Source organism: Eptatretus burgeri, chromosome 3 (genome assembly GCF_056783735.1).
Source record: "Eptatretus burgeri isolate ZD-2024b chromosome 3, Ebu_testis_v1, whole genome shotgun sequence".
Taxonomy (NCBI): domain Eukaryota; kingdom Metazoa; phylum Chordata; class Myxini; order Myxiniformes; family Myxinidae; genus Eptatretus; species Eptatretus burgeri.
This window is the reverse complement of record NC_140963.1, coordinates 114693834-114721333: the sequence shown is the minus strand read 5'-3', so window position 1 is coordinate 114721333 and position 27500 is coordinate 114693834. Positions and strand designations below refer to the sequence as shown.

At 40.6% G+C, this 27500-nt stretch overlaps 1 protein-coding gene across 7 annotated transcripts in view; it reads left to right on the top strand.

Annotated features, from left to right (window-relative positions):
- Positions 1 to 27500, top strand: part of LOC147030779 (SPRY domain-containing protein 3-like) — a 246085-nt gene that overhangs the window by 62412 nt on the left and 156173 nt on the right. For 6 of the 7 annotated variants that reach the window (XM_085875182.1, XM_085875181.1, XM_085875180.1 and 3 more), the window contains 2 exons: positions 17245 to 17386; positions 27273 to 27348. In XM_085875182.1, the coding sequence (XP_085731308.1) occupies positions 17245 to 17386; positions 27273 to 27348 (218 nt within the window). The remainder of the gene's footprint in view (positions 1 to 17244; positions 17387 to 27272; positions 27349 to 27500) is intronic. The other variant, XM_085875186.1, reaches the window with a different exon arrangement.

The window sequence follows — 27500 nt, the reverse complement described above, 5'->3', positions numbered from 1 at the left end:
ACATTCGATTTTTGATGGTTTGGTACAGAATCATCGTAGAACCTTCTGGTTTGCGTCGCTACCTTCTCGAGAGACAGCTTTTTTTAGACAAGGTCAGAGGTCAAGTTGACGATTTCGTAAGTACCATTTTATGACTGCTTGTTTGTTTGTTTGTTTGTTTGTAGGCACGATAACTCGAGAACAGAAGAAGCTACCAATGTCAAATTACACCACCTGATTCAGGAGGGTGGTGGCTAGCGCTGATTAGATTTTGGTCAAAATCGGTCAAAGGTCAAGGTCACAGTGAGGTCAAACATCCAAAACATTCGATTTTTGATGGTTTGGTACAGAATCATCGTAGAAACTTCTGGTTTGCGTCGCTACCTTCTCTGGAGACAGCTGTTATTAGACAAGGTCAGAGGTCAAGTTGACGATTTCGTAAGTACCAGTCTATGACTGCTTGTTTGTCTGTTTGTTACTTACAAAATCTAAAGATTTCGTAACTATATTAATGACTTCCGTCCTCTGTTTGTTACTTATGAAATCTAAAGATTTCGTAAGTATATTGATGACTTCCGTCCTCTGTGTGTTTGTGTGTTTGTTTGTAGGCACGATAACTCGAGAACGGAAGAAGCTACCAATGTCAAATTACACCAGGTGATTTAAGAGGGTGGTGGCTAGCGCTGATTAGATTTTGGTCAAAATCGGTCAAAGGTCAAGGTCACAGTGAGGTCAAACATCCAAAACATTCGATTTTTGATTGTTTAGTACAGAATCATCGGAGAAACTTCTGGTTTGCGTCGCTACCTTCTCAAGAGACAGCTTTTATTAGACAAGGTCAGAGGTCAAGTTGACGATTTCGTAAGTACCATCTCTGACTGCTTGTTTGTTTGTTTGTTTGTAGGCACGATAACTCAAGAACGGAAGAAGCTACCAATGTCAAATTAGACCATGTGATTCAGGAGGGTGATGGCTAGCGCTGATTAGATTTTGGTCAAAATCCATCAAAGGTCAAGGTCACAGTGAGGTCAAACATCAAAAAAAAAATTATAACTCGCGAACGGAAGAAGCCACCAATGTCAAATTACACCACATGATTCAGGTGGGTGGTAGCTAGCGCTGATTAGATTTTGGTCAAAATCCATCAAAGGTCAAGGTCACAGTGAGGTCAAACATTCGATTTATGATTGTTTGGTACAGAATCATCGTAGAAACTTCTGGTTTGCTTCGCTACCTTCTCGAGAGACAGCTTTTATTAGACAAGGTCAGAGGTCAAGTTGACAATTTCGTAAGTACCAGTCTATGACTGCTTGTTTGTTTGTCTGTCTGTCTGTTAGCAACTTTACAGCAAAACTGCTTTTGCAAACACTATCAAATTTAATCCACCGGTGGGCAATGAACTTTGGATGACCCCATTAACTTTTGGGTCCAATTGGATCAAAGGTCAAGGTCACGAAAAGATCAAAATTGTTTTTCGCTCATAACTTCGTCAAAAATGATCTGATTTACTTCAAACTAAGCTTATAGTGAACCTTATTCTATTTGTCTCTTATAATCCTACCCATTCCTATCGTGAAAAATGCATATTTGTGAAGATGGGTAGGATCCAAAGTTTTGGGGGTCATGGTCATCGGGCAAAATTACAAAATGGGCGGGATTTGTTGTGCCTGGCACCACTTGTTGGCTTTCATTTGACACCATGACCTTTGACCTTATGTGGCCTTGAAAGGTCAAAATCATTTTACGGTCATAACTTCATCAAAAATCGTTTAATTGACTTCAAACTAAGACTACAATATTCCTTATTCTTTTCCTTACAATCAACATTCAGATTAAGGATGTATCAAATTTAAATTTGATCCCCAAAATAACTTTATGCCTGAAATTGGCGGGATTTGTTGTGCCTGGCACCACTTGTTGTGCATGTAATAGAATGGATATGTTGGTCATTTCCTGTCGCGGCACGTGAATTCATGGCAGCCATCTTGGAGTGTGTAAATTGCTTCTGTGACGTCATCGATTAAGCATGTTTTTCACTGAAGATCCAAGCTATTTTCCATCCAATTTTAGGGATGATGGCATAAATATAATCCCGAACTAGCATTGTGTACCACTGTTGATATCAGATGGGTAACCCATGGAGTATTTGTGGTGCCTTTCACTCGCTCTCGTTCGTGAAATACTTCCACATGAACACTCCACTCGTGGCCCATCGGATATCAACAGAGTGCTCCATAACACTCGTTATATTCTCTTTATACATATCAATGGGAAAGCCATCAAACTGCTAATTAAATAATAGACCTGAGCGGCTCTGACAGTCAGTTTCAAAATAATTGGCTTCGTAATCAGGAAGGAGAGGGAAAATAGCTGAAATATTAAGAGACAGACAGATATCGCCACTCATTTTGTAATCGCTCTTTGAACCTTAAAATATTGTGTTACAGATCTGGGGTCTGGGTTTATCACGAGGGAGTTCCTCGGAACTTTACCTGACCTCTGTTCCTGAGGCCGTTGGCCACAGATAACTCTGTGGTCCGACAGGTTGCTAGGCCACTAGGCCACTGTGGCCTCCGATTAGAACAGCAACAACCTCATAAGCAAAGTGAAATCACAGCAGCAGTCTTTTTAGTGCAGTATAAGTGTCGAAAAGTAAATAAATACAGTATTTACAAATCTAATATACAAGCTTAAGTGGATGTTTGTTCGTTCGTAGGCGGCAGCTTTTGGTGCTGCTTTCGCTTTTCTAGCCTGGGTTTGAATCTTCGCCCAGCTATAAACTGTCATCCCAGTATTTTTTAAAGTGGCTGATTCATCAATGTGTGTGCCGTTCCTCCGTTGGACGTTAAACTGGGTGTTCCATCGCAGATATTAGTTGGTGGACCTTAAATATTGTTGCGGCCATGGGTACCGAGACACCAGTCACTCAGGGGGATTAATCCCCAGTTGTCCTCGGTGGAGCCGTACCTGGGGCCACCGCTCACAATTAACATTGTGGTTTGGTAGGTTGTTTTAAAACCACGAACGCCACCCAGTTAACCACGAGTTCCATGTCCACCATCTAATTATTCCGTTTAACTGGAGGTCACGTGGTTACCTGAGTGGGGAGCGTGCCCTCAGCAAAGCACCAATGTTATCTCGATTAGATTTTAATTAGGACGGCCGAGCGTTTTAACCGCTGGTGCGTGCCGACTATTTTTGGTCAAATCTGTGGTAATTACCTCCCAGTCTATCGAGGTTCCAACAATGCTCGACCAATGGAAGGAAAGGACAAACACGGACAGGTTGGAAATCGACAAATAATTTATTTATGATAAAATGAAATAAATAAGAATAACATTTTATTTGCTGAGGTAAATAAAGAACGAATTTCAAAGCAAAATTGATCAAAATGCCAGGAAAGAGACAAAGAGCAGATGCTTATCGGGGTTGACTTACTTACAGCTAAACACAGACAAGGGCACCCAGCAGATCATTCAGAGGGAGGGGGCGGGGGGAAGAATCGTCTCGCTCACCAGAAAGTCGTCCGTGAAGCAAAACGTCCTGAAATGCGTGCGTGCGTGTTACGTCCGCCGCCAGCACCCAGCTTTGCCATGCATCCTCTCGCGGCGCAGCCTTGAATGCCAGTCGAAGTCAGGAGGGCACCGAGATTCCTTTATCGCCCCTGTGTTCTTACCCAATTGTTCCTTCAACTCATTCTGTCCTATCGTCAGTCTTTCTACCTCCTTCATTATGTTTCCAATCTCTCCCATCAGTCTGGCCTCTCTCTCCTTCATCTCTTCCTGGACACTTATCCGACACTCCGTTACCTCCTCTCGTACCGCCGCCATTTCTTCGCCCATCCCTTCTCATCTCCCTTTTTATTTCATCGCCCATCACGTCCATTTTTCTGCTCATCGCTTCCATTCTGCTGTTTTCTTCACCCTTCACGTCCATTTTCCGGTTGTTATCGTCCATTTTTCTGATCATCCTGTGCATTTTTCTGTTGCTTTCTTCGCTCGACATTTTCATTTGTGCCATTACTTGCCTCATGAGCAACATCATGTCGTTCTCAGGCTGCACTGGTGGCGATAACTGCACAGGTTATTTTCCATCTCTCACTGCTTCCTCTTCACCCTCCAGTGTGACTTCATGCAGGTTCTGGGTCAATTCCGTATCCATATTTACATCATCTACATGGCCCACTGGGACATGCCCATGTTGGTCCGCCATTCTCCGTTCCCAATAAATTTAACTAAAATTTGTTCTCGCCGCTCTGAATTTCGAGGTGTGTGAAATGCACCACAGGTCGACGACCTGACACCAATTTATTAATCAAGGGGTTCGAAAAATCTCCCACTCCCGACACCAGTTGTTGAGGCGACGGGTACCGAGACACCAGCTTGTCACTCAAGGGGATTAATCCCCGGTTGTCCTCGGTAGAGCCGGACCTGGGCCACCGCTCACAATTAACGTTATGGTATGGTGGATTGTTTTAAAACCACAAACGCCACCCAGTCAACCACGAGTTCTCGTGTCCACCGTCTAATTATTCCGTTTAACTGGAGGTCACGTGTTACCTGAGTGGGGAGCGCGCCCTCGGCGAAGCACCAATGTTATCTTGATTAGATTTTAATTAGTGCTGCTGAGCATTTTAACTGCTGGTGCGTGCCGACAATTTTTGGTCAAATCTCTGGTAATTACCTCCCAGCCTATCTCGGTTTGAACAATGCTAGACCAATGGAAGGCAAGGACAAACACGGGGGGGTCCTGAAATGCCTTCATGCGTGTCACGTCTGCTGCAAGTACCCAGCTTTGCCACGTACCCTCTCGCGGGACAGCCTTGACCGCCAGTCTAAGTCTAGAGGGTACCGAGATCATCCGTTGCGGGTTTAGACCCTGGTGTTGTTGGTGACCGACCGAGCCTCACTTGTTGGCGGCGCTGCTCACACCCACACGCGCACCAAACGCTCGCTTGCCAAAGCACTGGGAAGGACAAATTGTCTCGTTGGTGCTGGTCAGACACCCACATGCGCCCCACACACTCGCTTGCCCAAGTGCTGGGAAGGACGAATTATTTCGTCGGCGCTGGTCAGACACCCGCTTCTTGCTCGCTTCTCTCGTCCTTTGCTTTTTGTCCTCACACTTTTCTCTTCAAAATTTTTCTCTCCCTTTGCTTTTTCCTCTCTCCTTTCGCTTTTCTCTGGTCACGCTGTTTCTCTGGTCACGCTGTTTCTCTGGTCACGCTGTTTCTCTGGTCACGCTGTTTCTCTGGTCACGCTGTTTCTCTGGTCACGCTGTTTCTCTGGTCACGCTGTTTCTCTGGTCACGCTGTTTCTCTGGCCACGCTGTTTCTCTGGCCACGCTGTTTCTCTGGCCACGCTGTTTCTCTGGCCACGCTGTTTCTCTGGCCACGCTGTTTCTCTGGCCACGCTGTTTCTCTGGCCACGCTGTTTCTCTGGCCACGCTGTTTCTCTGGCCACGCTGTTTCTCTGGCCACGCTGTTTCTCTGGCCACGCTGTTTCTCTGGCCACGCTGTTTCTCTGGCCACGCTCTTTCTCTGGCCACGCTCTCTCAGAACGTACCTCTCGCTCGTTTTTATATCTTCGGACCGTCTCCGCCGGTCAGTCCACCCCAAGCTCACCCCGCCCCACTGGCGCATGGTTACCATGACGACCCATGCGTTCTCAAAAAAGGTGGGCGTCGGAGCTCGCAAAAGAATGTTGCTGAGGAAAAATGAGGGCGGGCTTCAGAGCTCGTGAAAGAAATGTGTGTAAACGTGTCTGTCGTAAAGAAAAAAAGCTTCCATAATGTAGGGGATCTATCCTTTACCCTTCTCAACGCATCACATTTAAGATCCCATTGGACGTGGGGATGGGGCTAATCTGAACATGCATTTAAGGAAATAACTGTCTGAGGACCTGGATGTGTGGATGTGTCATCAGACCGGATTCTAAAATCCGTAACAATATCTTACGGTCTCCTTCGCGAAGAGTCCATAAGCTATTGCCGGCACCCGGGCAAATTATAAATTCCTGCCCTAACCTTTGTTGAATGTTATGCCTGACCACCCAGTCTCATAACTCATAACTGCTGAATACGGATAATCATAGAAATTATGAACAATCTCTACTCACTTATGGAAGCTTGGACTCTAATCTGCATCCGTAACAATATCTAACGTAACAATATCTCCAATCTGCATCCGTAACAATATCCATCTCAACCACCATGTCCGAGAGATTCTTGGCTGCGAGCAGGATGTTGCTAAGTCTGGCAAGAGTGAGCATTGGCTGTATCACCACATCTTTGTCATTGTTTTTATCATCACTGGAGAATTTTATGAGCTCTGCATGCATCAAGTTGGTAATATCAAGTTGGTAATCTGTGGGAAGACGTGCTCTTTTGCGGTTTGGTAGTTTCTGCAGTTAGTTGCAAAACATTCTGCCCCACAGCTGCAATGTGACTTCCTGGAAAGCGATGCCATCTTACACACTCCAAGATGGCCACCAGAAATTCTGTGATAAACATCAGCATGTCCATCTTGTGTGTGTATATGTATATATATGTATATATATGTATATATATATATATATATATATATATATATATATATATATAGTTAGAGGGATGTGGGGCTGTCCCCTTCCTCCTCAGGCACAGGCTCAGGATCCTCAATGGAAAATCCTGAATAATAGGCAGCAGAACTGGAAACTGAGATGGGATGAAAGATGGCGACACTGGTGGACAGTGGAGGTATGGTGGTAGTGCCAGTGTCTGGAGCAGTGGTGTTTACAGTCATGGTGGGTCTTTTAATAAAATGAAGGATTGAGGACTACTTCATTATTTTTGGAGCTCTTTCTGTACCTCTTTGTATGGCATCATGAAGTCCTCCAGCCCTCGCTTTAACTTTAAATTTCGCACTATAGCTATTGTGTGTAGCCTGTGGCTGCTTTTTGCATCATTTTCTGGTGGCATGGCTGTGCCACTGATGCAGTGCCCTATATTACCAGCACACTGGTACTCATTTCGCCAACCTCAGAAGGATGACAGGCTGAGTCAACCCCACCTGGTTTTAATTCAATGGATGACAGGGGCTCAAACACAAGACCCTAAGATTTTAAGCAAGGCTCCTCAACCATTAAGCCAACACCAGACTTTAACTTTGCTCTATGAATGGATCCATCTCAACCACCTTGTCCGAGAGATTCTTGGCTGCGAGCAGGATGTTGCTAAGTCCGGCAAGAGTGAGCATTGGCTGTATCACCACATCTTTGTCATTGTTTTTATCATCACTGGAGAATTTTATGAGCTCATCTAGGTCTTCCTCAGTTAACTCTTCAGCATCAGACTTGAGTAGCTCCTTCACCTCACTGTCCTGGAGGTCCTCAAATCCCTCATCTCTCACATATACTCTGTACGAGGGACAACAAAAGGTGGGCAAGCATGGGTCACCACACTTGATGTGCCACGAGTGTCGGGAGCTTGAACATGGCGATGGGAGATTTGAAATGGCGGGTGGCGGACTTGTGTGCTTCCACAGAAAACCATGGTTACTCAAATCTGTATACTGTGGTTGACAAAATGTGATACAGAATGTCAAGTGTTGGAAAACCTGTGGTTGGTCTTGGATGTATGATGTATGTACAGTATCTCCTAAGTGACCAACTTTCACACAGGACAAATTGGCGCACATTGTAAAAACAGCAAAATAAATATTTACGAAGCACGATATTTCAACGACTATATGCTCGACATTTTACCTTATCACAATAAATTACACTGGGGAACAAAGTTTTTGTTGCATTGATACCAGCACTTGATCTTTCCTAATTTGAGTGTGCTGAATTCAAATCTGAAGTTAGTTTCTCTCTGTAAGCTCTCGATTTTTTGCAATACACCATTATCAACATTTATTTGGTAAGTTACAATTTGTATTAAAAGCAAATTTTTATGAAACATAATATTTTGCAATTCAACATTTTCAACATTTATTTGGTAAGTTACAATTTGAATTAAAAGCAAATTTAAATTAACATATATAAAGACGATAGGTGATTCAGAACAATTGATAAGGATGGAATGCAAAGTTCAAATAGGTCCTAGTCAGGCAAGAATTTGCGCTTGTAGCTCTTGCGTTTGTGGACTTCCACAGGGCAATCTCGTTTGATGCTCCAGCAGTAGTCTGCCATCATATTTTTGTCTCATCGCCCTTAGTAGCGCTCTTCCATCGTCATGAGGTCCTGATGGAAGCGCTCTCCCTGTTCCTCACTTACAGCCCCAAGGTTCTCAGGGAATTGATCAAGGTGACTATTCAGGAAATGGAGCTTGACACTCATGTTGCACCCAAGATCGCGAAAAGCCAACAGCATTCTAGTAACCAGAAACTCATAGTCATCTGCCTTTTTGTTACCAAGAAAGTTTTGTATACCTGCGACGAAAGACAGCCATGCTGTCTTCTCCTTGTCATTCATCTTCCTTACAAATTCCTCATCACGTACAAGGGCACGAATTTGAGGTCCATTGAACACACCTGCTTTGATCTTCTCGAAAGACAAAGCAGGAAAAGCAGAAACTATATGTTGGAAACATTCACCATCAGTACTCAATGCCTTCACGAACTGTTTCATCAAGCCGAGCTTGATATGGAGTGGCGGGAAATGATCTTCTCTCGGCTGACTATTGGGTCATTCACAATGTTTGGCATGCCTGCTTCCAGAGTTTCACGGATGGGCCACTCCTTCTGGATCCAGTGTTTCTCTCGAGCTCGGCTGTCCCACATGCAGAGATGGCATGGAAACTTTGTGAAGCCTTTCTGTTGACCAAGGAGAACATTGACCACTTTCAGGTCCACACAAATGATCCAGTTGTGCTCGTAATATTTGAGTAAGTCAATGACCATTTTTATGTCATTATGTTCTCGCAAATGCACTGAGTGACCAACTGGAACTGCTCCATAAACATTGCCATTGTGCAAGAGAATACACTTGAGGCTGCGCTTAGAGGTATCCAGAAATAATCGCCATTCTGTTGGATTATACGAAGTAACACCTAATTGCCTGAGAAAACCTGGGATATCGTGGCAGTAAACAAACTGCTTGTCTTCTGAGAAAAAGGCGACAAAGATCTTGTCCCGCTTTCGGAAATATGAAACGTTTGCAGAGTGGTCAAGTATATTTTTTTCTTACAGTCCGGGAGCTAGTACCTCAGCTGCTTTCTTGGAGAGCCCCAAATCACGCACTAAGTCATTCAATTCTGGTTGGCTAAACTGCTGAGGGGCTGATGACTGTTTGGTATCAGATGAGGAGGCTTCGGATTCTGAAACCATTTCTTGAAGCCCGTCATCACGACCGTTCTTCTTCGTTTTGAGCTTGATCTTGCTGGTTCAAGAGAACCCCCTGGTTGAGAACCCCTGATCTACAGTTTTGTATTTGTATGAAAAGCTTTTCAAAATGTGTAGTCGCTCCTGCTTCTACACCGAATCCAAAATGCACTTCCACATGACAACCCATCATTTTGGATGCAAAGCTTTTTTTTTGTTTTAAATGATGCAATATTAAATTAAAAAACATGTTTAGCTAAAATGACATCGCAAGAAGCTTTGATTTTTGGCTCCCGAACCTGACACCATGAACCAATCTTTAAAGGTCATTAAGCTCTTTTTTCACTTTATGCGAGATGAGAAAAAAATCATTCACACTTCGATGCAAAGTTGTTGGGTGCTTTGGTTTGAACCTGCGCTGAAAATGAATGAAATTAAACCTTTTTTAATTTTGAATTATTCTCACTCAGATTTCAACATCACCGTAATGCATATTATCAAGTTGTTTCAACTTTCTTTATCGGGAATTATATATGTCATCATTGTGAGATTTTAAAATGTATACAGTGTATTAAAAAAAAAATCCTAGCAAGAGTATGTTCTTTATGTTTAACTGAGAACAGCAAGTTGATTTATATCGTTGAAAAAGGATTCGTGTAAAACTTCTGGGTCCACTACATTTGTTGTCCTCCCATTAGGTGTATAAATGGGGGCGGGGGGGAATCGTTCTTGAGCCAACTCCAGAGATACCAGCATGGAATTGTCTATGAGAGATGCAAGGTCACCCCAGGGTAAGACGAACAATGTTGAGAGATTGGCCTTGATTCTTGCTGATGGTCCTGGCAAAGCAAAGTTTCACTGGAAATTATCCTCATGAAAAGGAAGGGAAAGTCGGAACTCATTTTCATTGGGATTCTTGGGATTAAAACATTGTGGCCTTTATATTGACCCTTGATTTTTGTGAGATAACCATTTCATCATTTGCCATTTTAGTGTTGCTGGGCATTGAAGATAGTACTGCAGCATAGCAAACCAATTGTTCAACTTTTCATAAAAGCACCAAAATTGGTACATATGTTGACGAATGTATTCTGAACAATTCTGGATATGAAGCCACTCGAGATTTTGCCTTGGTCAGCTCTGGCGGCCATTTTCCAAAATGGCCACATTCTACTTTAACAACATGGGATATCTGTCATTGTTATTCTCTTTGTAGGTTTCTCAGAGGTGATAAATACTCCATGTGATGTGCATTTACAAAGGAAAACAATACAAATGTCATTTGTGTTGATTTATTATATTTCCAACCATTGTATCGGGGGAAAAATGGTCATTTTTATGGGAAAATCCATTTTCGCACACAGCATCAGTGACAGGTTCAGAAGTATTTTGTTGTGGTGGTGGAAGTGGTGTTGTAATTGGTAATATTGGCTACATGTGGCCCATGCTGCAGAACATGACCGTCGGATTCAAGTTCGAACCGTAGACACCAACGTCGTCGTCTTGGCGGTGATGGTAGCCCAGGCACTACTATGCGTGGATGAACTCTGGATTGCCTTTGGGACGGGCAAGAACCACCGCTACATCCCTGCCCATGAAATAGCTGCCTCCCTCGGTCCACAGAAGGCACATGCCCTCCCTGTCTTCCACGCCATGACCGGATGTGACACGGTATCAGTATTTGTGGGGCATGGGAAGAAATCTGCCTGGGCCACATGGAACACGTTTCCAGAACTGACAGATTCTCTTGTGACCCTGACCACCACACCAGTCAACATCCAGGATGACACAATGCACTGCATTGAAAGGTTTGTGGTGCTCCTCTATGACCGCACCAGTCCTCAGCAGGTTGGTGGCTTCCAGGGTGGCTATGTCTGGGGGCAGGTCTTGGGCCCTCAACCCGTGCTTCCATCACCAACAAGCTGGGGCTGGCGGCAAACAGAGGATGGGTCCTACAAACCGCTCTGGACCACACTCCCTGAGGCTTCAAAAAGCTGCTTCGAGCTGGTGTCGTGCGGCTGCAAAAAAGGCTGAAGAAACCGCTGCAAATGCAAGAAGGCTAATCTGCAATGCACTGACTGGACTGTGTGCTTTGAAGGAGAATGCCAGTAGACAGACGCAGTAGACACAGACTGAGATATCGGCCTAGCTTAGAATGTGCAAATGCAGTGTCGCATTGCTTGTAAAAGTGTTGACTTCTTGATCCAGAGCCAGTACACTTGAGCTCAGAAACTCATATTGTACTAGACTGATGTATGTGTGTACCATGTGTCCTGGTAGAATGGTAGTAGACAGTAAACCATAGCCTCTTCAAAGTGAAGTGTGCAATAATTTGACTACATTTTCTGAGTTTGTAATTATCACGATTATCAGTTCCCTTTTCAAAATAGAGTAAAGTATGTAATCTATAATGCAATTTTTGTTGATTCCAAACCCATTGAATGTGATGAATATCATTTGACTCTTGTTCTCCAGGCAATAATGGGTACTTTTCAGCGAAAAGTTTCAGGAGAGCAGCAATTTACAAATCAAATGATGGCTTTTTTACCGAAAATACTGGCTCATAATATTTGAATATGCCTTTTAATGGTCAATTTACTGAATTTTACACTTTCCTTATATCTACCACCAATACAAGATAAAATAAGACCATATAGCCTATTTCGCTGAAGTAGAATGGCGGCCATTTTGCAAAATGGTCGCCGAAGCTGACCAAGGCACAATCTCGGGTGGCTCCATATCTAGAATTGTTCGGAATACATTATTCTACATGTGTACCAATTTTGGTGCTTTTATGCAAATTTGAACAATTGATCTGAAATATCAGACTAAGCTGCAGGACTAAGACTATTGAAGGGTGATAGCTACAAATTGATGAACGAGATGTTTAGTACATCAGACTTGTATTAAAAACGAAGATCTGCAATTATGTTTTGACTTTCACGAGGAAGGTTCAATTTTTGGATTTGTAATCTGATTGGTGGTGGGGTATTGGTTACGATCGGCTTCAGTGAACATGGTTGGCCAATGTGAAACGGCATGCTTTTTTTCTTTCTTTATTTCTACTGGTGAGGAAACATCTTCCTGGAGTTCACTATTATCTGTCAATATTTAAAGTGTGTACTTTGGCCTTGAGTCCTGATGGTGTTCCAGGCAGCCAGACAAATGTGATAAAGTTGCTTTTCACTGTCTGCCTGTAATGTGTAATGGAATATTAAAAAGTAAAATTCTGGCTTTTAATACTTGTGAAATTTAATATTATCTATCTGTATACAGTATTACGAAAACTCTCATCTTGTATGTATGTATGTTAGGTTGCATCAAACGCTCCCTTTTTTGCGAAAGTTTGAAAAACATAACGGAGATAGGACAGATGTGTTTGAATACATGAAAAAACATTTGTAATTTTTTTTCTTCTGAATTTTCGGTCATCATCTTGGGGGTCCACATCGGGGTCAAAGTTCAGGCACGCAGCTCCTGCGCATTTTTCAGAATAAGTGTTATTTTTCACTGTATAGTGATCAAAACTTGTGTCTGGTGGTAAAATAATTCTGACGTATGAATGTACTGCTCCTTTGGTGATGTTTGTAACATGGTTGGCTTGTAATTTGTTGGCACAGTTTCCCGGAAAATGGTATTTTTTCCTGGAAATTGTGTTTTTCCAGAGGATTGTGTACATGCGCCATACAACGATTTGTGTCTGTATAAAGATCTCATACGCCATGGATCTGTGGACCCCGAGGTTTCTGCATCCGCTATCAAAGCTCTACAGTGTCATCTTTGGTACTTAACAGCTGAGTTTGTGCCCTTAGCCTTATTCAGTGAGGGTGTTCCAAGTGCAGAGAAGCGTCGACTGGTTGACCGTATCATCTCTGTCAAGCCTGATCGAGAGGAACTTGGACTATTGCCTATTGGGCGGTTTGGTACAGACTTCGGAAAGCCTCACTTCCCCAAGGACATTCACTTGACATCTAGCCTATCTGACTTTGTCTCGGTTGATTCTTGGTTTGTGTTCCGAGAACTTGAACTGGACGATTCATTCTTAACGTTTGAAGTGAGTGAGTGGGCAACACTTTCAGCCTATGTGGATTCAAAATCTAAAAGCAAAGCCCTCAATGTAACGAATGATGTGGCTGAACGTCTAATAAAACTCTGAACGGACTGTCTCGGTGCAGCTAGGTCTGAAGAACACTTTCAGAATGTGCAACAAGTCACTGAGAATGACAGGAAAGAGAATCCGAATCTCCGAAAACGCTTGAAACTTGATCATTAATGATATTATATGAGTACCTTGATATGAATACACATAATTCTGGGTAATAAAGCCATGAATTTGACAGAACCGAGGCATTTATTACTATTTTGTTTTTTTTTTTCTGGGAAAATCACCAGTTTCCCGCTTCTCCGGCAAATTTCCCGGAAAATTTGATTGGCTCTGTATCACTGGAACATTACCAAAGGAGCAGTACATTGATATGTCAGAATTATTTCACCACCAGATACAAGTTTTGATCACTATACAGTGAAAAATAACACTTATTCTGAAAAATGCGCAGGAGCTGCGTGCCTGAACTTTGACCCCAATGTGGACCCCCAAGATGATGACCGAAAATTCTGAAGAAACAAAGAGAAATGTTTTTTCATGTATTCGAACACATCTGTCCTATCGTCGTTGTTTTTCAAACTTTTGCAAAAAAGTGGGCGTTTGATGTACCCTTATGTATGTATGTATGCATGTTCCCGAAATACAGCCAAAACGGTACATGATGGCGCAAAAATTTTCAGCCCGCCTTACTCACCATTCTCCTGCAGTGTGCAGTATCAAGCTTTGTTCAAATTGGGTAATGAAAAAAATTATTAAAAAATCAATTCCTCATTCAGTCAAGTATTCTTCAGGAGTATTTGATCAAATGCAAACAACCTCAGTGGTATAGTTCGCTGGAGCTATCTTTTTTGTTTCTTGAAATTATTTTTTTCATCAACCGCTGTCACAATGGGTTCACGAGTCGTCTAGTTTTATTTTAAAATGTTGGATGCTACCCCAGCCTCATTTTCAGGTTTTAATTTGCCTTTAAAAAAGCCTTAAAAAAAATGACTGAGAATCTGTTTGATGCAATAAATCTGGCAGATAAAAACTATATAAACGAGAATGACACTCAGTGGAGTGCACACCTCCTCCAGGCTGAACAGTTTTCGATTTGTATCCCACTGATAGGCCGGATCTGCATTCGGACCTGAACCAAAATCGAAACGGCTTGTTCTTGTCACTTACCCAAAGCATCAACCAAGTTTTATTTATCATCCATCCACAACTTTTTGAAATGTCGTGCTGCACATCGTTTTTGCTCCCATCTCTCAATGGTGAAGAATCACTTTACAAAAACAAGAAGATGAAAAAATTATCACACCTGGATCCGGATCTTCACCAAAGTCGAATCAGTTAGTCCTTGTCACCCACCCAACCTGTCCACCAAGTTTTGTCCGAATTCGTCCATAACTTTTTGAGATATCCTGCTCAGATAGACAGACAAAAGGACAGATGTGAAAACATAGCCCCCGTTCACCTTCGGCGGCGAAGGTCATAAAATGCATTACATGCTAAAATGAAATCGCAGTGATGGAGCATTTGTTTTCACGTTGTGCATGTAGAAAAATACATCGATCATCGACCTATTTGCATCGTAACGTTTGGTTGTGATTTTATCAAGATTTGGGTCTCGTGTGTTTTTTGTGGGACATCTTGCGAGATACAATAACTGTTTGAAAATAGCTTTTAATGCTGTTCATTGTAAACAACTCAGCGAATCATGATATTGTGTTTTGTGGGGTTTGCCAAAAATTGTTTTGTCCCTTAAAAAAAAAAGTTCCATTATCAAAAGTTGCAAATTGTTTTTGACATTGGTTGGTAACTCCAGCTTTTGCGAAGCAAGGGAAATAATCGCGATCCTGCTTTATTTTATTGGTATTCTGAGTTCAAAACCAAACTTTATTTGGTATTTAACATTTCGGTTCATGGAAGAGCAAGGTGCCAGAGGACCAAAAGGCAATGCGGGGCCACAGGTAGATGCAAATATAGCAATGGAGTGAATGAACAGATAAAGATGAGAGGAGATGAGGCATGGTAACCTGCATGTAAAGTGTTTGGTTAGATGCAGTTTATGTGGGTAAAAGGAAAAGGTAATGGCTCGGGATGGCAGAAGATGTGAACCAGTGTTGCATTGCCTACTTGAATCCTTGCAGGGAAGATAGTTATTGAACCATTTCTGGAAAGGCAGTTCCACAAATGGAAGAGAAGAAGAGTAAAAGAGTGGAGGTGTACAGAAAGCCTTGGATTTGGAAGTTAACACAGAGTGGAGTTGCTGGATGAACACATGCATGTTGGAAGAGTTGGGAGTGTCTGCGGGCTGAGAGCAGAGGAAGCAAAACTCGAGATGGGGGGGGGGGGAGGAAGAGAATCCACCAACCTATCTGTGCTGTGAGAGTAACAAGCCGTGCGCTTCTTCCTTACAACAGGATATGCCAATTATGTTGTGAACTTTATATTCCACATAGCCTTGGAAAGACAGATGTAATATCGGATCACCAGGCTATAGAGAAGAGCAACACTTCATTGAGCTATGGACTAAGGCCTTGCAGGCTTTAAGTAGTACATAATCTTTCAAATCAAATACTGGCTACATGGTCAGCCCAGGAGAGGTTGTGGCTGATCATGTCTTAGAAGACAATGGCTGTAGAAATAAACTGGTGGGTTTATTTGATGATTGTTCTGGAGCAACAAGGTGTGTGAGAGCTTTGCCAGGATTTAAAAACGTGTTCCATTTTAGATGTGCATCTAATCGATTCCTGATCGGCACAGAGTGACGCAGCTGCTGTCTACTTATTGTTGAGATGGGGGTACTGTACACCATGATGTGGAGCCCTCTGCATAAAAGAGGAAGGATTTCCAGATTATCAAATGTCTATTGACCTTTTTAAACTACAGTCGTTTTTTATCTTGCCAAAACGAAGTTTTTGCAAGATATGTTAGTCAGCTTGTATGTTTTTTTTAATTTTGTTTGTCTGTAATCACGTATAAAAAATTCTGCAGAGCACAGTTATCATTGGAAATTTTTGTAACTTCGCATATCAGAGGCCTATAGAGGTCCCTTTCAGCACATAAAATTTTGAAGGCCAAGGTCAAAGGTCAAGGTCACTTTGTCGCAAATCAGGGGAGTCGACGAAACCCTTATTTTTTGAGTAATTTTGATCGGATCGTCTTCAAACTTCATGGGAATATAGTTCGTGGTCTAGCGCTCAGCTGATTAATTTTTGGTGGCGATTGGTCTTGACCTTCATGGTTAGTGCCTGAGGTCAAACATATTTGACCCCAAGGTCAAATTTTCAAGTTTTAGGAACCATATCGTGTAGTACCTCAAATTGAACACCTCGATGAGTGCTTTCTAGATATGTCAAGCTTGAGACATTATGACGTCATTTGGTGACGTTATGAGGCAAACGCATATTTTTCATGGTTACTCTGTAGAACGATTCTCATCGGAATCTCTCGTAGGCAGATATTCCTCAAGGAGTCGCTCCTGGTGGATAGCAGCTCTGTTCACCTCAGTGTGACCTTAAAGAAGTCACACGTGGTCACCTTTTGGCAAGATACGGGTCATTTTTTAATTTCCTTTCCAATGACACGAGGGGTGCTTATTTGTAGACGTGCAAAAATTCAAAAGAAAAAGCTCACTGCTGCCATTTTTATGTCCTTGTACTACGTAGACATTTTACTTCAAGTTGCATACGTGCAATTCTTCCCAACCTACTCATTCCATTCCTGGCCACCATTCTTTTTTTTGTCTCAGGTGATCATTTAATGGAACTTCAATTGTCAGGAATGAACAGACATAAAAATTTTTATCATTAATTCTTCAGACCAATCAAGTTATTTACATGTTGAGTTGTTTTTTATACCATACTTTCAGGACTCTGGATGGCTGAACGTGCCAGGGCAAATGGAGGTCCCATTCGTCTTCAGAGGAGAATGCTCCTGGGCATGCGTGAGCTACGGTTTCCACGCCTCTCTGAAAGGAGCAGAAGAATCTTGGTAGATCAAAACGTGCTCAGGTTTGAGTTTTGCTTCAGCTGTCTGTTGCAACATTCAGAGGCTACATAAACCAATTTCTTGACTATTCATTTGCTCAGTATTCTTTTTCTCACAGGGGATACTTTTGGACACTTTTGCCCTGAATAAACAAATGCCAGGGAGCTGAATAATGGATTGAGGCACTTTCTTACAAAAAGCAATGTTATTGGATTAAACTAAATAAATAAATAAAGGATACGGTGAATGTATGCTTGCTCTCTTGGAGTGCTTGCTCTCATCTTTTAATTACTTGATTATTCTTAAATGATGGTGTGAATAATCTCTGAAACTTTTATCTGCATCAGATCAGTCATTTAAAAATAAATGGACAAATATTATGAGTGTCTAATCTTTCATGGTACTAACCTGTCATTATTCGTGATTACCTAATTATCTGCTGTCAACACCTATGAATGTTTTTTGTGAAATTTTCAGCAGTGATGCCACTTTAAGGCTTGTGATAAAAAATCAATCTCATAACTAACCTTTGCCGTTATTATCTAATTATTATTAATTGTCATTAGTTATGAGTCGAGTCATAAATATCAGGACTTGATATTTTTGCGGATCCCTGGTTCACCACAATGGGAAATTCCTCAAACCCCATCCCAACTTCCGGTCCCGCAGGCCGACGTGCCTCAGATAATTCCGTGGGCTGTTGGATTGGAACCAACAATGAACGTCAATTAGAATGGCCAAATGTAACAGGGTCCCCGTCTGATACCGTTTACCTTTTGGTGAGTTGATCTGACCAATCGAGGCTCGCGCCCTCAGTGCGCGCTCGGATTACTGCTGGGTGGAACAGAGAGTGCAGCGCTGGCTCTCCTGGAGCCAATTAATTGGGTAAAAATTTCTCATCCAACCAAATGGTGCAGACTGTGCTAGACCAATGAGTAAAAGACACTACAAGCAGGTTGGAAGAACATGTGTAAGGGTTTTATTTACAGGGGAGGAACAACTGGAGTAAAGTAATGTGCCACATTCAAGACAGCTTTGTTTCTTCACAGGGATCCGTACAGCAGACATACAATGATTTGTGTGGGTGCGACAGAACAACAATGGGGGAATTTGTGTGGTGTGTATTTACAAGAGAGAAAGAGAGACAATGCAGATTTAACCCATTATAATTTAAAAAAAAAACGTTCTGCATTTCACTTATGCTACACGTAAAACGATGGCGCCAATCAGTTCCATATTCGAGGAAGGTAGACAAGAAAGAAAGAAAGAAAGAAATAAAGAAAGAACTTTGAGGCTTATTGGCAGCCTCTTTCTCACCCAGCACAGACTTGCAATCCTTGATCGCAAGTGCAGGGAAGGTAAGGGAGGGGAAGTGAGAACTTAGGAGTGTTGCAGTGCATATTGAAGAGATGCAAGGCTGGTGCGCTCGAGGGAAAAGTGGACAGGGTGTGTGTCAGTGCTTTCACCCTGAAAATAATGGTTTGTTGTGCTCTTCACTTGCCCTCATTGATAGTTGTTATGCTTCTAATGTAGATGGATCAGTGAAAATGGAGAAAGAATGTGTGAGTAGAATAGAGATAGCTTCCTGCAATGAGTTTGGTTTGGCTTCCTGCCTGTCTTTGCACCCATATAGGCAGCACGCTCATCCTACTTGACTCTCCAGTGTGCTCCACCTTACCAGCGTTCAACAAGATGATCAGTCTGTTCCAGTGCATTCTGCAGGAGACCCAGCTCAGAAAAACCAGCTCAAATGGAAAAAAAACAGCTGCAGAATGTCAAGTGTTCTGCCCTTTTAAGCATCTCAGGAGGGTGGAGTTTGGCGGGGGTGAGATTTTTACACTCTGCTTTCCACAGGTGTGTCTACAGGGAGCAAGGGCCACGTTCCACCTCCTGAGCCCTGAGCATAGTACTTACATTGGTTTCAGACTTGCTTCAGCGTGACATCACACTCCCTCCCCCACCCCGGAACTGCAGCTTGTGAAATGGTGTCATACGTTTCTGGTCGGGCCATGTATATCATCGTCAGATTATTAACATGGAGACTGAGCGATTGCCTTACAAACTCTTACCAAAGGTGCCAATGGCAGGCTGGACAGGCCGGAGAGGGGGGGGGGGGAGTGTCATCACTGGCAGGAAGGCATAGGGTGGTGGTCAGCATCGGTCATAGTCTTGTTCCGTGCCATGAAGAGATGTTTGGTTGGTGGCAGAGCAGAGTTCGAATAGCGGGTGTTGGATTTAGCTTTTTTGTTGCAGGGAACAAGGTGCTAGTGACGCCTTGGGCAGGCGAAGTGGTTATTGCTGGTGTCAAGGAATAGCAAGGTGATCAAAGTGGTGTTGAGTGTCTTCGTAGTGAAGCTTTGTGAATGGTAGGAAGGTGTTCGAATAACGAGCTGGTGTTCGAATGGTGAGCTTGGTCGTGTGTTGTAGATGGCAATAAATATAGCTCGTGGCCCTTTAGACAGATGGGGTGGTCGTCGCTGGCAGGAAAATAAATACAGCAAAATGGCACGTTGGATGGTGGACTGCACCATAGCAGAGCAGGGTGATGGTTGGATTTTGGCAGGATTGGATTTGAATGTGGCACATTGGAAAGAAAGTAAACGATCGTGAAAGACGTAAAACTTCTCCAATCCCACAAAAGGCATATTCCCCTGCCCACAGGACACGGGGGAGGACCCTATCTGGGACATATAATATTTAAATAAATAAGAACAGTCACATTATTCTTATAATTCTTATAAATATGAATCATTCGTCGAATTGTCACATTATGAAATTAACTAACTTGCATACTGAAACTTTGTTTCTTCATTTCCTGTCTTTAGAGCAGAATAGGTCTGTGGTCCCTCAAAAGAAGTTTATGATTTGTTGTCATTAGAACTATTTTTCTCTATTGTCGTTTTGCATTTTGATTTTAACTGAACAATGCTTGTTTTATTTTTTAACCGAACAATCCTCGTTTTATTTCTTACCGAACAATTCTCGTTTTATTTCGAACCGAGCAATCCTCATTTTATTTCTCACCGAACAATTCTCATTTTATTTCAAACCCAACAATCCTCGTTTAATTTCTAACCCAACAATCCTCGTTTAATTTCTAACCCAACAATCCTCGTTTAATTTCTAACCCAACAATCCTCGTTTAATTTCTAACCCAACAATCCTCGTTTAATTTCTAACCCAACAATCCTCGTTTAATTTCTAACCCAACAATCCTCGTTTAATTTCTAACCCAACAATCCTCGTTTAATTTCTAACCCAACAATCCTCGTTTAATTTCTAACCCAACAATCCTCGTTTAATTTCTAACCCAACAATCCTCGTTTAATTTCTAACCCAACAATCCTCGTTTAATTTCTAACCCAACAATCCTCGTTTAATTTCTAACCCAACAATCCTCGTTTAATTTCTAACCCAACAATCCTCGTTTAATTTCTAACCCAACAATCCTCGTTTAATTTCTAACCCAACAATCCTCGTTTAATTTCTAACCCAACAATCCTCGTTTAATTTCTAACCCAACAATCCTCGTTTAATTTCTAACCCAACAATCCTCGTTTAATTTCTAACCCAACAATCCTCGTTTAATTTCTAACCCAACAATCCTCGTTTAATTTCTAACCCAACAATCCTCGTTTAATTTCTAACCCAACAATCCTCGTTTAATTTCTAACCCAACAATCCTCGTTTAATTTCTAACCCAACAATCCTCGTTTAATTTCTAACCCAACAATCCTCGTTTAATTTCTAACCCAACAATCCTCGTTTAATTTCTAACCCAACAATCCTCGTTTAATTTCTAACCCAACAATCCTTGTTTAATTTCTAACCCAACAATCCTTGTTTTAATTCCAACCCAACAATCCTTGTTTTATTTCCAACCCAACAATTCTTGCTTTATTTTATCTGAACAATCCTTGCTTTATTTTTAACTGAAGGAGCCTCATTTTATTTCTAACTCAACAATCCTCGTTTTATTTCTAACCCAACAATCCTTGTTTTATTTCCAACCCAACAATCCTTGTTTTATTTCCAACCCAACAATCCTTGTATTATTTCCAATCTAATAATCCTTGTTTTATTTTTAACTGAACAATCCTTGCTTTATTTTTAACTGAACAAGTCTCATTTTATTTCTAACCGAACAATACTCGTTTTATTTCGAACCCAACAATCCTTGCTTTATTTTGTAACCGAACCATCCTTGTTTTATTTCTCACCGGACAATCCTCCTTTTATTTAGAACCGGACAATCCTCCTTTTATTTCGAACCAAACAATCCTCCTTTTATTTCTAACCGAACAATCCTTTTATTTCTAACCGAACAATCCTTTTATTTCGAACCGAACAATCCTTTTATTTCGAACCGAACAATCCTTTTATTTCGAACCGAACAATCCTTTTATTTCGAACCGAACAATCCTCCTTTTATTTCGAACCGAACAATGCTCCTTTTATTTCGAACCGAACAATGCTCCTTTTATTTCGAACCGAACAATGCTCCTTTTATTTCGAACCGAACAATGCTCCTTTTATTTCGAACCGAACAATGCTCCTTTTATTTCGAACCGAACAATGCTCCTTTTATTTCGAACCGAACAATGCTCCTTTTATTTCGAACCGAACAATGCTCCTTTTATTTCGAACCGAACAATGCTCCTTTTATTTCGAACCGAACAATGCTCCTTTTATTTCGAACCGAACAATGCTCCTTTTATTTCGAACCGAACAATGCTCCTTTTATTTCGAACCGAACAATGCTCCTTTTATTTCGAACCGAACAATGCTCCTTTTATTTCGAACCGAACAATGCTCCTTTTATTTCGAACCGAACAATGCTCCTTTTATTTCGAACCGAACAATGCTCCTTTTATTTCGAACCGAACAATGCTCCTTTTATTTCGAACCGAACAATGCTCCTTTTATTTCGAACCGAACAATGCTCCTTTTATTTCGAACCCAACAATGCTCCTTTTATTTCGAACCCAACAATGCTCCTTTTATTTCGAACCCAACAATGCTCCTTTTATTTCGAACCCAACAATGCTCCTTTTATTTCGAACCCAACAATGCTCCTTTTATTTCGAACCCAACAATGCTCCTTTTATTTCGAACCGAACAATGCTCCTTTTATTTCGAACCCAACAATGCTCCTTTTATTTCGAACCCAACAATGCTCCTTTTATTTCGAACCCAACAATGCTCCTTTTATTTCGAACCCAACAATGCTCCTTTTATTTCCAACCGAACAATGCTCCTTTTATTTCCAACCGAACAATGCTCCTTTTATTTCGAACCCAACAATGCTCCTTTTATTTCGAACCCAACAATGCTCCTTTTATTTCCAACCGAACAATGCTCCTTTTATTTCCAACCGAACGATGCTCCTTTTATTTCCAACCGAACGATGCTCCTTTTATTTCCAACCGAACGATGCTCCTTTTATTTCCAACCGAACGATGCTCCTTTTATTTCCAACCGAACGATGCTCCTTTTATTTCCAACCGAACGATGCTCCTTTTATTTCCAACCGAACGATGCTCCTTTTATTTCCAACCGAACGATGCTCCTTTTATTTCCAACCGAACGATGCTCCTTTTATTTCCAACTGAACGATCCTCATTTTATTTCATATCAAACAATCCTCATTTTATTCCTAACACAACAGTCCTTGTTTTATTTCGAACCGAACAATCCTTGTTTTATTTCTAACCGAACAATCCTTGCTTTATTTTTAACCAAAAAGAATCCTTGCTTTATTTTAAACCAAAAACAATCCTTGTTTTATTTCTAACCCAACAATCCTTGTTTTATTTCTAACCCAACAATCCTTGTTTTATTTCTAACCCAACAATCCTTGTTTTATTTCTAACCCAACAATCCTTGTTTTATTTCTAACCCAACAATCCTTGTTTTATTTCTAACCCAACAATCCTTGTTTTATTTCTAACCCAACAATCCTTGTTTTATTTCTAACCCAACAATCCTTGTTTTATTTCTAACCCAACAATCCTTGTTTTATTTCTAACCCAACAATCCTTGTTTTATTTCTAACCCAACAATCCTTGTTTTATTTCTAACCCAACAATCCTTGCTTTATTTTTAACCGAACAATCCTTGCTTTATTTTTAACCGAACAATCCTTGCTTTATTTTTAACCAAAAAGAATCCTTGCTTTATTTTAAACCAAAAACAATCCTTGTTTTATTTCTAACCCAACAATCCTTGTTTTATTTCTAACCCAACAATCCTTGTTTTATTTCTAACCCAACAATCCTTGTTTTATTTCTAACCCAACAATCCTTGTTTTATTTCTAACCCAACAATCCTTGTTTTATTTCTAACCCAACAATCCTTGTTTTATTTCTAACCCAACAATCCTTGTTTTATTTCTAACCCAACAATCCTTGTTTTATTTCTAACCCAACAATCCTTGTTTTATTTCTAACCCAACAATCCTTGTTTTATTTCTAACCCAACAATCCTTGTTTTATTTCTAACCCAACAATCCTTGTTTTATTTCTAACCCAACAATCCTTGTTTTATTTCTAACCCAACAATCCTTGTTTTATTTCTAACCCAACAATCCTTGTTTTATTTCTAACCCAACAATCCTTGTTTTATTTCTAACCCAACAATCCTTGTTTTATTTCTAACCCAACAATCCTTGTTTTATTTCTAACCCAACAATCCTTGTTTTATTTCTAACCCAACAATCCTTGTTTTATTTCTAACCCAACAATCCTTGCTTTATTTCTAACCGAACAATCCTTGCTTTATTTTTAACCGAACAATCCTTGCTTTATTTTTAACCGAACAATCCTTGCTTTATTTTTAACCGAACAATCCTTGCTTTATTTTTAACCGAACAATCCTTGCTTTATTTTTAACCGAACAATCCTTGCTTTATTTTTAACCGAACAATCCTTGCTTTATTTTTAACCGAACAATCCTTGCTTTATTTTTAACCGAACAATCCTTGCTTTATTTTTAACCGAACAATCCTTGCTTTATTTTTAACCGAACAATCCTTGCTTTATTTTTAACCGAACAATCCTTGCTTTATTTTTAACCGAACAATCCTTGCTTTATTTTTAACCGAACAATCCTTGCTTTATTTTTAACCGAACAATCCTTGCTTTATTTTTAACCAAAAAGAATCTTCGTTTTATTCCGAACCCAACAATCCTTTTATTTCCAACCGAACAATCCTTTTATTTCTAACCGAACAATCCTTGTTTTATTTCTAACCGAACAATCCTTGTTTTATTTCTAACCGAACAATCCTTGCTTTATTTTTAACCAAAAAGAATCCTTGCTTTATTTTTAACCAAAAACAATCGTTTTATTTTTAACCGAATAATCCTTGCTTTATTTCCAACCGAACAATCCTTCCTTTATTTCTAATTTGACAATTATAATTTCGAATAATCTTTGTTTTATTTCCCTTGTGTTGTAAATTTTGCTATTTTTATATAACTTACTTCTGTTGTCTTACACCCCTCTCTAGTTGTTCAAGAGTGCTGCCCATTATTACCCTCGCCAAAGGAGAGGGTATTGCATTTGGGTCCGTCTGTTTGTTACTTGGCGAAATCTTCGATTTTGTCAAGTATGTTGGTCTGTTCCGTTTGTTGGTTTGTTTGTTTGTCTGGTCGTCTACAGCCCAAACGGCTGGACCAGTCATTCTTAAAATTTTACACCTGATAGGCAATCCACCTGAGACGGTCCGCGTCCAAACCCTGTCTTAATTGGACTAAACGTCGCGATGTGACGTCACACAACGTGAAAACACATTTTTGGACATAACTCAGTGACCGATTGACGCCAAATTAAACTTCATTCAAATATCTAAATGATTACGAAATGCATCTTATTACAAATTACGCATAGTTTTCGCAAGCGTATGACGTCAAAGTTTTGCCAATTGACGTCATTTAAAAAAATATTTATGCTCGTGTGCAGCCAAAACTACTGAAGCAATCGTTCTCAAATTTTAACACGTGATAGCCAATCTTGCTGAAATAATCTGGGATCAAATCACGTCATAATCGCACTTAACGTCATGACGTTACGTCAAAAAAGGTGAAAACAAGCTTTTGAACATAATTCAGTAACCGGAAGTCGTAGCGTCTTCCTGTTGACGCCAAAGCAAACTTCAATGGAATATCTAAATGTTTTAAAATGCATGTTAGTACAAATTATCCACAGTTTTCACAAGCGTATGACGTCAAAGATTTTAGCTATTGGCGTGATTTAAAAAAAAATTATATTCGTTCTACAGGTCACAATTCTTAACCGATTTGGATGAAATTTTAACAGCTGATATAAATCCACAGTGCAAAAAGATATGTGACTTTTGGTGATGTTAAAGATCAGGATCTGAATTCTGCATCACTTTATATTATCGCCCATTATAAACCAATGGGTAATTTTGTGAATTACACATGGCTATTTCTCAAACAGTTTTGCACTTATTATATTGAAACTTATACTGTCTATGTATGCATGTAATATTAACATGTGTACAAAGTTTGATCGAAATTGACCCAAGGTCAAGGTCAGGGTCACCCAAAACATGAAAAACACACATATAAAATACATATTTTTGTTTTACAACATATTTCAAACCTGATAATGGGATCGTAAAGCTGGTTGAAAAGCAATGTTCCGAGGTATTTTCAAATATTTTCTACGATCAGAATGAAGGCAACAAGCACCGATGATAAGTTGTTGAATGTCACATGGTGGCTTTAAATGAGTTGTCAAAATTTTCAATCTGCTGCAGTTACCATGACAACGCGCGCCTGATAATTGTTACTTGTGACGTCGCGTCATTTTATTAATGTACGAACAAATAAACACCACACATTCCATGACATTACAGCTTGGACCACCACACGGAAAGGTCAGCTAATTCGCCAAGTGTCATGCAAAGCATGATTTTTCATTTGTCTGTTTGTTTGTCCGCACAGAAATTTCGTGTTTTTCTCCGCAACTGCTTGTCGGATTGAGACAATTTTCACCATTGATACGACTACTCATGTAGAATGTTGTAATGATAATGATGTCATAGGCCACGTGGTGTGGCAGCCATATTGGAAAAAACGGAAAAACTTTGGACTTCTGTATCTCTGAAACTGCACGAAGGAAAAAATTTAAACTTTACACACAGCAAGTACTCCTTATGGGGAATGAGTGATTTTTTTTATGATGTCATAGGAGCCTTCGTTTTGATATCATTATTGCATATGTGGAACACCACATCTGATCAGTATGAAAAATTTGAGGGTGATCTTGGGATAAAATGGTCCACAATTTTTTTGATGACGTCATCGGTCACGTGATTCGGCAGCCATATTGTTAAAAAAAAACCTTAAAAAATATTCTTCTCTTAAATGGCTGAACTCGTCATCACTGCCATCATTTAGAAAGTGGCAGTTCTAATTATGTCTCTTATTAATTACGAAACACATCAGTACACAAACGCCACAAAAAATACACCACACAAAACTACACAAACACCACACAACGCACCACACAAAGCAAGTCCCGACGAGGGTCTGCAATTGCTGATTGCTCTTTTTCTTGGTCCCTCATGCTTTCTCTCACACCCAACCATTCTTTCATTTCCTTTTGTTAACACCTTCCCTCACATTCCCATTCCCACCCCACCTCTTTCATTTATGCCACTTGTACACTCAAATGTGATTTTTTTTTTTCCTGCTTCTCCCTATGGATCCTCTGTCATTTCCTTCATGAGCATAAATTTCTATATTTAAATATATACTAACATGATTCCAGTGAAGTCCATAAATTTTAAACATGTTTTGCATGAAGTGAAACTTTAAATGGTTTATTGTTTTTGCTTGGTCACACAAGTAGATTGCCAAAAATCTGTTTTTAATACAGCTATCAAGGAAACTCAGAAGAAGTTGGATGCTATGTTGCTGCTCAGCCAGTGAACAAGGAAAACAATTACTTTGAGGTGGGTTTTCTCTTATTAAATGCAGAAATTCAAAGTGTAGTTTTGGTCATGCACTTGTTGAGACGTTGGCCTGTTGAGACGTCTCGATCTTTTCTGAGGAAATGTCTTTTTCCGTCATGCAAATGTGAACCAATGATAGTTTTTCTTTTACT